The following is a 14,179-nucleotide window of genomic DNA, read 5'->3' as shown; positions in this document are numbered from 1 at the left end:
AAGTGTGGTAACTCAGAAGACAGAAAGCTGTCTGTTAGTAACCACGATCAGGGAATGTAGCTATCCACACATCTGGGAGGGAAGTCAAATACTTACTCACAACCTACACGTACTTCCTTTTCTTTCCACGCATATTCTGTCACCCACTTCTGATTATTTTCCATGAAGTTCTACAGCAGAAGAGGAAGGGGGAGGGCGTTGCCCAAAATGAACTCTGTGGGGGCTGGGGATGCATCTAGAGCCCTTCACCAAATACATATTCACGTTTCTCAGATTAGGAAACACTGCTTAGAAATCCAATTCACATCTTTTTGGCATAAATGAAAGACATACATATAATTTTCAAGTGAAACTTTATCCAACATTAGAGAAAATGTTCATTTTATGGTATTTAGTAAGGTGTCTTGATGTACATGAATCATGTCTTCTCTCTCTCGTTTTAACTTTTAAGGCATATGAAACCATCACTCAGCTTCTGCTGAAATGGTATACATTCCTAAATGCTGGTTTCCTATACATTTTGCTAAACAATTTAGTTCTCAGAAATAAATAAATTACATAGACTTGCCCTGGGATCACTGTGTTGGGGCTTTTTGAGCCTTCTGCATCCTAAAATTTTCATAGTATCTATTCTATTACTAGTTGCTTAAAATACTAGTTTTCTTTTAATTTCATGCTATACTTTGAAAAGCTCACACAATGGGCCTGACAGCGAAGCCTCTGGGAGTTTATTATTGATGAAGCAGATGGGGTAAGGGGAAGGAGTGACCTTTTTGCCATGCTAGTTCTATCACCTGCTCAGATACCTCCAACAGTTGGGAGGAGATGAATTTAACAAAACCAAAATCAATAAGAATGAGTTTTGTTTGATGACCTGCCAATTAATGACAGCTTCCAAATGGTCATTTCTGTTGTATTTCAGACATCTCCCTGTCAAAAACAAGTAATTAGGAATGTATTTACTGGTAGCTCCTGCCAATGCTAGAAGCTTTCATTTGATTCCAGAAATGTATTTTACTCATGTGTTTTCTCGGGAAGCTAGCCAAAATAATGATGAACCAAACATTCCATCTTGTTGTGATGCAGCTTCAACCGTTTTATTACATCTTTACAAAACTAAGATCAACTATAATATCCATGAAGGGCTTAAAATGTTTTTTTTAATGAAGTGAAATAAATCTCTGAGCAGCTAACACATAGAGAATAAAATTCAATAATCAAAATCTTAAGGCAATATGATTCAAAGCATAACCGTTGAGTTGTACTTTTTTAGATATTTTAAACAATATCAGCCGGAGGGACTGAGTGATCATATGGAAGCACCAGGAATTCTTTCCAATCAATATCCGTTCTAGTTCAAATGGCAACAGTTTAATGAGTTCCCTGTGGCATGATTAGTGATAATCTAGTTTATTTGTCTGCTTGAAAACTAACATTCACGGAGAGAATGTACGAGTTATTTCCTAAATTGTCTGATTCTTATATTTATATATTTTAATATCTTGTCTGAATTATAAAGTAAATGATTAGCTAACATGTCCTTATCTATGTGTTGCAATGCTTAATGATTGGTCCCTAATGATTATTTCTTATTTTCTTTTCTAGTTTTAACTGAGCCTAGCACACAGCACCATTTAGTGAGAGTACTCTTTAATGCAAATAACATATATTACAAAACTCAATAACAAGTTCATTCCCAGCATAAAGACTCAGGGACAAAAGAGACTCTTGAGTAAAAAAGTGCACTGTTACAGAAGTCATAAGCTTCCCCCACAAAAATCCAAAGCATGAAAAGAATTAGCCAGTTGGAGCTGTGAAATAAAGCATCTACAATAGAAGATACTTCTGCCTCAAACATTTAAAAATATTCATTTATTTCTGTTTATTTCGCTGCACTAGGTCTTAGTTGCGGCATGTGCACACTTAGTTGCAGCATTCAGATCTAGTTCCCTGACCAGCGATTGAACTCAGGCCCCTGGCACTAGGAGCACAGAGTCCTAGTCACTGGACCACCAGGGAAATCCCTGCCTCAAATGGTTTAAAATTCTCTCCATAGTTCTAATTCTATTAAACAATAATATAAGTTATAACTGGACAAGGCAACATAAAATTTAGGTGACTATGAGGTGCTAATCTGACCCTCTCAGATTTTCCTTTCATTATTCTTGTGTGTTCATAAAAATTCTAAAAACAAAATTTCAATTATGTCAAAATTAATCAGTGATTTCTAATATCCAAAAAATTCTTGTTTTTTGCTTCTTTTGAAAAATCAAGACCAATCAAATAGGGTATATGAGAACCATATGTATTAAAACAATAAAATATCACTTTGCGTAATGCTTTCTATCTCTGAAGAGTTTTATGAGTGGTGACTTGATGTGGAAAATGTCATGATTTCTATTTCTGCTTCCTTTTGTTGAGCCTGAAGTGAGCTAGTGTGTACTTGACAACGGAGTGCCTAATGAAGCTGTGCAGTAAAGAGAAGCAATTTTGTCTTCTGTAGAATAATTTTGAAATGTTTTTCATTTTAAGGAGAGACAAGGTAAGATAACACAATTTACTGAAGGGTTTGTAGATTGATCCATCATTAAATGAATGAAAAAGTCCTGATAAATTTGAAAATAATAGATGAGGCTCAGTTCTTCTGAAAAAGCTTTAATTGGAGTATATAAAAATTAGGGAAAATATTGTCAACATGTTCTTTCATTTTAGTTACTAAGTAATTATAGTAGATGTGTCCTACTACCAAGTCCAAAATTATACACATTTTTTTTTTATGGCAAAATCAGTTAAAGTGGAATGCTTAAATTTGGAAATGTATCACTGAATCATTTCTAAAATCCTAAAGCCTTTCAAAAGGCAAAGAAGTAAAAATTAGGTTAATATAAATATTATACTTGAAATTTAATGTTTTATTTCAACATTTATGTATGGTTCATTGTCACTGTATTCAATACGGTGACCATAAGTCATACATAACTCTTACAATTGAAATTAATTTAATCCAATTAAAAAATTCAATTCCTCAGTCTCATGAGTCACATTTCAAGTGCATGGTAGTCATGTATTGCTAGTAAGTAAATATTGGACCATTCAGATTTAAAACATTTCAACAGCACAGAAAGTTCTATTGAACAATATTGGTCTATGCTACTATTTTTTTTTTTTTTAAGAATTAAAGCTTAAGGTATTTTGTATAATAAAAATGCATCTCTGTTTCTGTTTAAGTTACATTTTTTTTAGTCTGTGCACATAATTTTAATCAAATTCTTTGAAAAGTTGCTGCCTATTCTGTAAGTTCATAAGGAAACGATGTATGGTAAACTATATACAATGTTCATTAAAGAGTTCCCTAAATCTCTAAGTATTTTTAAAATATATTTGCTTCCCAAATTATTTTTGAAAATGCTGTTTCTTATTAAGCTGTGAATAATAATAACCAACAAAGTGAAGGCACAAACAGTGTCGGTATATTTAAAATAGTAGATGCCTATAAGAAGGGGACTGGTGTTAAGAAAGAGCCAGTTAATGTATGTTGGTGGGAATTAAAAAGTGGAGTATTCTAAGGGATTGAGAAATTGTCATTACTTTAACTGTAGTAGAACAATTTCAAGTTAGGTCAGCTGCTTTCCAGATTAGTTTCTAGTACAGGAATTCTACATGCAGGTGTAACTTTGACGTTACTGAAATGACATAGCTTTGAATTTCCTAATAAGCCAACCATGGAGACACAAGTGGATTTTCCACATTTCTTGCTGGAAATGTTATGCTCATTAAGCTCAGAAGGTGAAGGAAAAGGTGAGGGATGATGGGGAAAGTCAGCACTCTGGCGACTGACTGAAATTCAAAATGTTAAACGGGTGGAGAGAAACAAACAAGTATGAAAGGTATCAGTGAGCACTGTCCATTTATCTGAGAAGACCTCTACATACTGTGTAAAAGAACCGGGAGGGACATAAGCTGACACTGAGAAACAATTATTCAGTAGAGCTACTTAGCAAGAACGTATGGCAATTATACATGATCTATGAATAGATGACAATGTTAGAACTTTCTGGTAATCACAAGAATATTAGAGCAACAATGAAATACCATATTCTGCATATCAAATCTGTAAAGTTTAAAAAATGATAATAGTGTCTGAGAGCATTTGGGGGAAAAGGGTATGTAATATGATGCTGCTGGAGGAGTAAATTGTTACAGCCTTTATAGAAAACAATTTGTCAATGTACATAAAAATCCATTAACATTTAAGGGTTGCATATTCACTTTTTATGAATTAGATATATGTAAACATTTAAAAAGAGGATGTTCAGTACTGTTGTTTTACTGATAATTAACATGAAAAGCAACCTACATGACAAACCAGTACGGAAACAAATTATATAAATTATGAAACAAAGGAATTTGTTGCAGCTATTGATGACCACGTTTAGAGGTATTTAGCAGTGTAGAAAAAAAAATGTTGTATATAAGAAAAACAGGTGCTAAACATATTTACAGGATAATACCAATTTTCTTCCTGTGTGTGTTTGTATACACTATGAACAAAATACTGGATGAAGATACAAGGAAATATTGATTGTTATCTCTCTGTAGTAGATTTACGGGCACTTTAATTTCCTTCTTTGGGTTTTGTATTACTTTAAAAATTCTCTTGAATTAATATGGACTGTGCTCATAATCCCAAGTATGTTTTTACCTCATATTTCTATAATTTATAAACAAGTTCATTACATGTAGACCTATTTTTCACATCTGTTCCTTTGGAGACTGAACTGACTTATCTCAGTGGTTTTTATTCTGTTTCTTGGTTCTATAAAATATTTTATGAAAAACAGAAGGTAATGCAGACATATACAACTGACAGACACAATAGGTTAACAAATGATGTCATAATCAGAAAGAATGAGTTTCAGAGAGAGTATCAAAGTGTCCTTGAGTGGAAATTCCCTGTGGCCTCACTCTCCAGGGCACTGGGTCTGGGTATGGACACCTCAGTCAGCACTACTATCTTTTTAAAGTAACAACATTGATTCTGATGAATAAACAATACATGCAAATACAAATACAGTGTTCCTTTGTGCCAGGTACCACATGCTATACACACATTGTATCTTTAGATACCAAGATGGTCATTTTGCATATAAAGAAATTATAGAAATTAAATAAAATGTTCAAGGTCTCATGACCAGTATTCACATGACAATATCCCTTAAACTTTCTGGACTTTTAATTAGATTTTATCTTTTACTTTTTTCAAATGTAAGGATTAATTTCATCATAGACATTTTTCTTTTTTTTGAAGGAGGAGGAAAGGAATTTCTCTTGTAACCTCAGAACTGTTTACTAACTAACAATGCCTGAATTCCCTTTGATATTTTAAACTATCAGACCACCTAATCTTTTTTGAAAGGTAAAGTCTATTTTAATAAGCCATGTTGAAAGTAATAAGGAAAACATTTATTATTTGGAAGCCTTTAAAAACTGAAAAAAAATTGTTTTGTTGTCGATGTTATGATGAAAGGGAGGTGAATCTTCATAATAAACAAATTCCATTTGCCTTATAGCTTTTTGAATGCTTTACCAAACCTTTACCAAATCTGATGAGAATGGTATAGTAATTGTGGGTCCACTGGGAAGAATTATTTTCATAGTTGTCATACTTTCCCATGTTGTTATGGCTAGATTAAGCCAAGGATCTAGATCCTATAACCCATGTAACCAAAATGATTGTGTGTTAGTTAGTTGCTCAGTCATGTCCAACTCTTTGTGACCCCATAGACTATAGCCCACCAGGCCCCTCTGTCCATGGGATTCTCCAGGCAAGAACACTGGAGTAGGCTGCCATTTCCTTCTCCAAAAGGAACTATAGAAAGAAAGAAAGTGAAGTTACTCTGTCATGTCTGACTCTTTGCCACCCCATGGACTGTAGTCTACCGGGCTCCTCCATCCATGGTATTTTCCAGGCAGGAGTATTGGAGTGGGTTGCCATTTCCTTCTCCAACCAAAATGATTAAAAGAACAGAAAATTGATCTTATGAGAAAGAGGTCCTGTGTAATAATGCACCTTGGAATACAGAAGAAATAAAACCACTCATTGCTGAAGATAATGATCAGTTTTCCCTAAATTCACTCAGGAGAAGAAAAAGGGGTAACAGAGATGAAAGATTTAAATTCCCTATAAGGATGACTCCTAATAAGGAAGGTTGCTAAGTAAGGGAACAGAAACTTGAAAAGGACTTAAATATTTATCTAAATTCTGATTGTGCAAGTAAGTAGCATATTGATCTCGGAATCATTTAATTCTTCAAAAAAATATTACTTGTGTAACTTGTATTGTGGTATTCTTGGGTTAGCCTAATCTCTGGCATAAATAAGTAAGCTGGGTTTTTTTTTTCCCCCGGGCTGAGAATACAATGCAACCATGCAACCATGCAACCATGTCTTTTACACTGAACCTCCTAACAGATACTGTTACACTTTATAAACATGAGAACAGATTTTCAAGGAGATTAAAATTTCTGTTTCCCCAAAAATTGTTAAGTAGAACACATCAATTCCAATGTTCTTGCTAAAATATGGTCCCATCTAATGGCAGGGATGAGTGGAATGGAAACTCAGGACTTCTGTTCCTTCTTGGTAAAGTTTCTCAAGATGACACTGAGGTCAACAGGAAATATGAACATCAGTCTGGTGCAAAGCCTGCCTCAGAGAAGCTTCTCCCTGAACTCAAAGCTTGAGTACTTCCTTTAGATGAATGCTGAGTCCCAAACTTCAGATGTAATCTGGTCTCAACATCCAGATTAACTTTGCCAATTTATTCAATGAAATTTATACTTGAGAAGGATATTTTCCCCTCCAAACATACGGGTCACCCTATTACAATGTCACAGGGAGCAAAAATTGCATTTAGGGATGCTGCTGTCTGAGGACAATTTTGTCATGTGTCAGTTCTGACAGTTTTGTTTTCAATTTGTTACTTTTCCCATATATTTTTTAAGTTGATATGTCACATTTTCACTTTTATTCAATTCAATAAATTTTCTATTCCTTCTTTTTTTTTTTTTTTTTTGGCCTCACCTTATGCGGGATCTTAGTTCCCTAACCAGGGACTGAACTTGTGCTCCCTGCAGTAGAAGTGGGGAGTTGTAACCACTGGACTGCCAGGGAAGTACGCTCTGACACAATAATTGAATATTAAAATACATTTGCAAAAAAAAATTCTTTTACTTTGGTGGATCTTCTTCTTGAAACAATAATATATCAGAATATCAGTGTGTACCAGGATGTCTTTTGAGGAAGCTGCAAATAAAATTCTTTCTGGGATGAAAGAAGCCACACATAAATTAAAACTAGAGATCCTTTTACTTGAGCGATAATTGACTCAGGTCATGCTTGACTGAAAACCTCTGAAAGGAAAAATGTGAGAACATTCCTCCTTACACAGGAATCAACTTGGCCTCTCCCAGGGCTCAGCCTCTTGTCTAAGAGTTCTGTCAGGATGTCTTTATGTTGCCTGCACATAAGGATATGTCTCTGCTCTGTTCACAGTACAGGTTTGTTTCTGGAAGATCTGCCTTGATTTAACAGTTGGCTGGAATATTACCTCCCGCAAATTCTCAGTGAGCAAGGAGAAACAGCCGTGGAAGATTCACTGTCTTCACCAAACAGAACTGCCACAAATGAATGTCATTCTAAACTGTAATTATAAGATACCCCCTATAATGTTTCCAGCCAATCCACTGCTCTGAAAAGTCTAATTTGCACTGCATTTACTTTCTATATTCGAGAGATGACATAATTAAACAGATGTAGCACAAGTCAAGAACAAACAGCATACACATGTGATAAATTAAGTCTACTGCTATAAGGAAATAAAAGAGGAACAAGACCTTTGAACAAAAGGGAAAGGAATGATCTAATCTTGAGATGTATTATATTGTAACCTCTTGCTTTACATGAACACATCCAGGACACAAATAATAATCACCTTTGGTACTACCATACCCAAGCAACATTTAGGGCTATTCTTGAAATAGAGGGAGGTTTCTAAAAAACAGAAGCTTTCAAGAAATGGCTATTTACATGATCAGAAATATTACAAATGGTACTTACATTTTTGATTTTTAATATGATGACCAGCTGCCCAAGTAACATATATGTTTTTATTCTAAAAATATAAACTGCACTAGAAAGGCAAAAGTGATTTAAACCAAAAAATAAACTATATTATGTGGTAGGTATGGCTCCAACAATATTTTTTAACCTCAATTTCTATACTTTTAAAAATAAATCTTCCTTTAGACTCTCAAATAATTTTATAAGAACTTGCTAAATATAGACTGGCACAAAGCTATTCTTTTGCTAAGAAATTTATGTAAACTAAACAAAGTCACACAGCTATCAGTCATATAACTTGTCACTCTTTGAAGTTCTTCTTCCTATTAATAAAAGAAATATATCTGCACAACCAAACTATTCCAAAGAATCCAAGCTCTCTTGGCTTGGCTATTTAATTTCACTCCTCCTAAATTATTAGTTCAACACTACCAGAGAGAGAGCAAATGCCAATTAGACTTATAAGCCAAACAATATAATTAAGAAGCAGCAATTAGCCTAAATCAACCTCCTTTCAATTTAACCCTACAGCACTCAGACTCTGAGATTACCCTTCTTCTACATACTGGGAATTTGTTGGATCCTGTGGACAACGACAAATGCATCTGACAGGCCCACTTTCACTGGATGATTGGTCGAACTTATCTGTGTGACCAAGACAGGAATCTGGAAAAGAAAAAGCATATTGTTATGAGTTAGATTTGAATTTCATTCAGGGGTTGGGGTGGGGAATGTGATCATCCTGTTTAATGGATAAAATTAGATGATGGAGATGAAGGGACAGAAAGAGCAGGAAATAGTAAAGAAAAAAGACATAAATATCTGAAAATAACATCTGTTTAGAGCTATTTGATGGGTTAAAGTGACAAGAGGGTTCCTAGTCCTACAGATGGGGCTATTTGATGATGAAAATAACAGATTCTCAGGGAATCAAATGGATGTTGAATCCTGAAAACTTATCACACATACAGGCACACCATGAATGCATGCTATCATTTTAGAAATACAGATTTTTTTTGGTATCATTTGTTTTCCCTAAAGACTCTATTATATATTCATTTTCATAGTTTAAAAAAATCCTTGTTTTCAAGTGGCCTTGTGGATATAAAATGTAGAGAAAGATAATAGTGTGCTCTTAACTATATATTATTAACATACATTTGATGATTACATTGATTAAAATTAATATTAATAGATTAATTAACATTAATATTAATATAGTTTATTAATATACAGTGAAATTTGGCAATTGTTTGTTAATGGATGACAAACCACTATCCTAGGTAAAACTCATATGGAAAACACATCATTATGGGCCAGTTTAAGGTAATATCTCCTAAATTTAAATCTCAATAGAACCAAAATCTGAATATTATAGACATCTATAATGCATTCATTTTTAAAAATTAGGACACACTGAGAATATACTAAACATGATACAACAGTAGTAAGACAAATTCTTACTAGTAGTCATTTTTCCTAGATGAAGAAAAGAATCATTAGAGGTATGATTACTATTTTTACTACCAGTTTTATAGAGAAAAAAAGGGGAATGAACAATTCCGTTCACCATTACAATGAAAAGAATAAAATACTTAGGAATATATCTACCTAAAGAAACAAAAGACCTATATATAGAAAACTATAAAACACTGGTGAAAGAAATCAAAGACGACACTAATAGATGGAGAAATATACCATGTTCATGTATCAGAAGAATCAATATAGTGAAAATGAGTATACTACTCAAAGCAATCTATAGATTTAATGCAATCCCTATCAAGCTACCAATGGTATTTTTCAGAGAACTAGAACAAATAACTTCACAATTTGTATGGAAATACAAAAAACCTTGAATACCCAAAGCAATCTTGAGAAAGAAGAATGGAACTGGAGGAATCAACCTGCCTGACTTCAGGCTCTACTACAAAGCCACAGTCATCAAGACAGTATGGTACTGGCACAAACACAGAAATATAGATCAATGGAACAAAATAGAAAGCCCAGAGACAAATCCATGCACCTATGGACACCTTATCTTTGACAAAGGAGGCAAGAATATACAATGGAGAAGAGACAATCTCTTTAAAAAGTGGTGCTAGGAAAACTGGTCAACCACTTGTAAAAGAATGAAACTAGAACACTCTCGAAAACCATACACAAAAATAAACTCAAAATGGATTAAAGATCTAAATGTAAGACTAGAAATTGTAAAACTCCTAGAGAAGAACATAGGCAAAACACTCCCTGACATAAATCACAGCAGGATTCTCTATGAGAATATTCCTCCCAGAATATACCTCCCAGAATATTGGAAATAAAAGAAAAAATAAATGGGACCTAATTAAAATTAGAAGCTTCTGCACAACAAAGGAAAATATAAGCAAGGTGAAAAGAGAGCCTTCAGAATGGGAGAAAATAATAGTAAACAAAGCAACTGACAAAGAATTAATCTCAAAAATATACAAGCAACCCCTGCAGCTCAATTCCAGAAAAATAAATGACTCAATCAAAAAATGGGCCAAAGAACTGAACAGACATTTCTCCAAAGAAGACATACAGATGGCTAACAAATACATGAAAAGATGCTCAACATCACTCATTATCAGAGAAATGCAAATTAAAACCACAATGAGGTACCATTTTACGCCAGTCAGAATGGCTGCTATCCACAAGTCTACAAGCAATAAATGCTGGAGAGGGTGTGGAGAAAAGGTAACCCTCTTACACTGTTGGTGGGAATGCAAACTAGTACAGCCACTATGGAGAACAGTGTGGAAATTCCTTAAAAAACTGGAAATAGAACTGCCTTATGACCCAGCAATCCCACTGCTGGGCATACACACCGAGGAAACCAGAATTGAAAGAGACACGTGTAACCGAATGTTCATCGCAGCACTGTTTATAATAGCCAGGACATGGAAGCAACCTAGATGTCCATCAGCAGACAAATAGATAAGAAAGCTGTGGTACATATACACAATGGATTATTACTCAGCCATTAAAAAGAATACATTTGAATCAGTTCTAATGAGGTGGATGAAACTGGAACCTATTATATAGAGTGAAGTAAGCCAGAAAGAAAAACACTAATACAGTATACTAACACATATATATGGAATTTAGAAAGATGGTAATGATAACCGTGTATGTGAGACAGCAAAAGAGATGCAGATGTATAGAACAGTTTTTTGGACTCTGGGAGAGGGAGAGGGTGGGATGATATGGGAGAATGGCATTGAAACATGTAAATTATCACATGTGAAATGAATCACCAGTCCAGGTTTGATGCATGATACAGGGTGCTTGGGGCTGGTGCACTGGGATGACGCAGAGGGATGGGATGGGGAGGGGTGTTGGGGGGGGGTTCAGGATGGAGAACACATGTACATCCATGGCTGATTAATGTCAATGTATGGCAAAACCAATACAATATTGTAAAGTAAAAGAAAAATTAATTAAAAACACAAAAAAGAAAAATCTTCAATAAATAAAGGGACAAGAAATGAAAAGGAAGGGTAAATGCATGAACAAATCTTTAAGTAGAAAAAGCAGCTTGTGGACCATCTATGGGAAATTCATTAAAGAATATATTAGATCAGATATGGTTGTATAAACCGTAATAAATAGCATACCAATAAAAAGGAAGGAAAATAACTTGGAGAGAAGATATAATAAGGGCTATACTGCTTATTTTTGCCTCAACATCATAAAATTATAAAAAGATTATTTCATTGAAACTGACCAACTAAGAGGATATTTTAATGTTTTTGAAATTTGTGGAATTATATCAAAACAAGTAAATGGAAGATGACATTTTCCGTTTATGTACTAATTGGTATTCTCCTGAACAATGTTGTGGTATTGCCAATTTTATATCAGGATGCCCAGTTCTTAACTAGCATTAAGAAGTATTCTGATATGTGGACAACAGAAACAAACAAAATCAAGCCAAGATTTTTGTCCCTAAAAGTTTATTTACTAAATGAAACTCTGAGATAATTTACTTAGTAATTTCCAAGTCATACTTGGGCTTCCCAGGTTACTCAGTGGTAAAGAATCAGCCTGCCGCTGAAGGAGACATGGGTTCAATCCTCAGGTCAAGAAGATCCCCTGGAGAAGGAAATGGCAACTCACTCTAGTATTCTTGCCTGGAAATCCCCTGAGCAGAAGAACCTGGTGGGCTACAGTCCATGGGGTCGCAAAAGAGTCCGACATGACATGGCAAATAAACAAGAACAAGTCATACTTAGTATCAATATATGTGGCTTGAAGTATACTAGATTAGTAGTAAGTATAGGAGCTGGAGTGGCAGGAGGATGATTCTCATTGAACATATCATGCATTTAGGAGAGGGAGAAGAAGAGAGTCACAGTCAACAGAATCATCAAGACTTTTGGTCTTCAGTTCAGTCAGTTCAGTCGCTCAGTCGTGTCCGACTCTTTGTGACCCCATGAACTGCAGCACGCCAGGCCTCCTTGTTCATCACCAACTTCTGGAGTTCACTAAGACTCACGTCCATCGAGTCAGTGATGCCATCCAGCCATCTCATCCTTGGTCGTCCCCTTCTTCTCCTGCCCCCAATCCCTCCCAGCATCAAAGTCTTTTCCAATGAGTCAACTCTTCGCATGAGGTGGCCAAAGTACTGGAGTTTCAGCTTTAGCATCATTCCTTCCAAAGAAATCCCAGGGCTGATCTCCTTCAGAATGGACTGGTTGGATCTCCTTGCAGTCCAAGGGACTCTCAAGAGTCTTCTCCAACACCACAGTTCAAAAGCATCAATTCTTTGGCGCTCAGCTTTCTTCACAGTCCAACTCTCACATCCATACATGACCACAGGAAAAACCATAGCCTTGACTAGACGGACCTTAGTCGGCAAAGTAATGTCTCTGCTTTTGAATATACTATCTAGGTTGGTCATAACTTTTCTTCCAAGGAGTAAGAGTCTTTTAATTTCATGGCTGCAATCACCATCTGCAGTGATTTTGGAGCCCCCAAAATAAAGTCTGACACTCTTTCCACTGTTTCCCCATCTATTTCCCATGGAGTGATGGGACCAGATGCCATGATCTTCATTTTCTGAATGTTGAGCTTTAAGCCAACTTTTTCACTCTCCTCTTTCACTTTCATCTAGAGGCTTTGTAGTTCCTCTTCACTTTCTGCCATAAGGGTGGTGTCATCTGCATATCTGAGGTTATTGATATTTCTCCGGCAATCTGAATCCCAGCTTGTGTTTCTTCCAGTCCAGCGTTTCTCATGATGTACTCTGCATATAAGTTAAATAAGCAGGGTGACAATATACAGCCTTGATGTATTCCTTTTCCTGTTTGGAACCAGTCTGTTGTTCCATGTCCAGTTCTATCTGTTGCTTCCTGGCCTGCATACAGATTTCTCAGGAGACAGGTTAGGTGGTCTGGTATTCCCATCTCTCTCAGAATTTTCCACAGTTTATTGTGATCCACACAAAGGCTTTGGCATAGTCAATAAAGCAGAAATAGATGTTTTGCTGGAACTCTCTTGTTTTTCCATGATCCAGCATTCCTCTTCTTTTTCTAAAACCAGCTTGAACATCAGGAAGTTCATGGTTCACGTATTACTGAAGCCTAGCTTGGAGAATTTTGAGAATTACTTTACTAGCATGTGAGATGAGTGCAATTACACGGTAGTTTGAGCGTTCTTTGGCACTGCATTTCTTTGGAATTGGAATGAAAACTGACCTTTTCCAGTCCTGTGGCCACTGCTGAGTTTTCCACATTTGCTGGCATATTGAGTGCAACACTTTCACAGCATCAGCTTTCAGGATTTGAAAGAGCTCAACTGGAATTCCATCACCTCCACTAGCTTTGTTCGTAATGATGCTTTCTAAGGCCCACTTGACTTCACATTCCAAGATGTCTGGTTCTAGATGAGTGATCACACCATCGTGATTATCTGGGTTGTGAAGATCCTTTTTGTACAGTTCTTCTGTGTATTCTTGCTATCTCTTCTTAATATCTTCTGCTTCTGTTAGGTCCATACCATTTCTGTCCTTTATCGAGCCCATCTTTGCATGAAATGT

The 14,179-nt window shown here is 35.5% G+C and overlaps 1 protein-coding gene across 1 annotated transcript in view; it reads right to left on the bottom strand.

The window, feature by feature from the left end:
• The window catches only part of PLXDC2 (plexin domain containing 2), a 431,731-nt gene that overhangs the window by 100,875 nt on the left and 316,677 nt on the right, over positions 1-14,179 (bottom strand). Inside the window, exon 6 of the mRNA XM_068987428.1 lies at positions 8,688-8,787. Coding sequence (XP_068843529.1) covers positions 8,688-8,787 — 100 coding nt within the window. The remainder of the gene's footprint in view (positions 1-8,687; positions 8,788-14,179) is intronic.

Source organism: Capricornis sumatraensis, chromosome 15, assembly GCF_032405125.1.
Source record: "Capricornis sumatraensis isolate serow.1 chromosome 15, serow.2, whole genome shotgun sequence".
Taxonomy (NCBI): Eukaryota; Metazoa; Chordata; class Mammalia; order Artiodactyla; family Bovidae; genus Capricornis; species Capricornis sumatraensis.
This window is presented reverse-complemented; position numbering and strand designations above follow the sequence as displayed.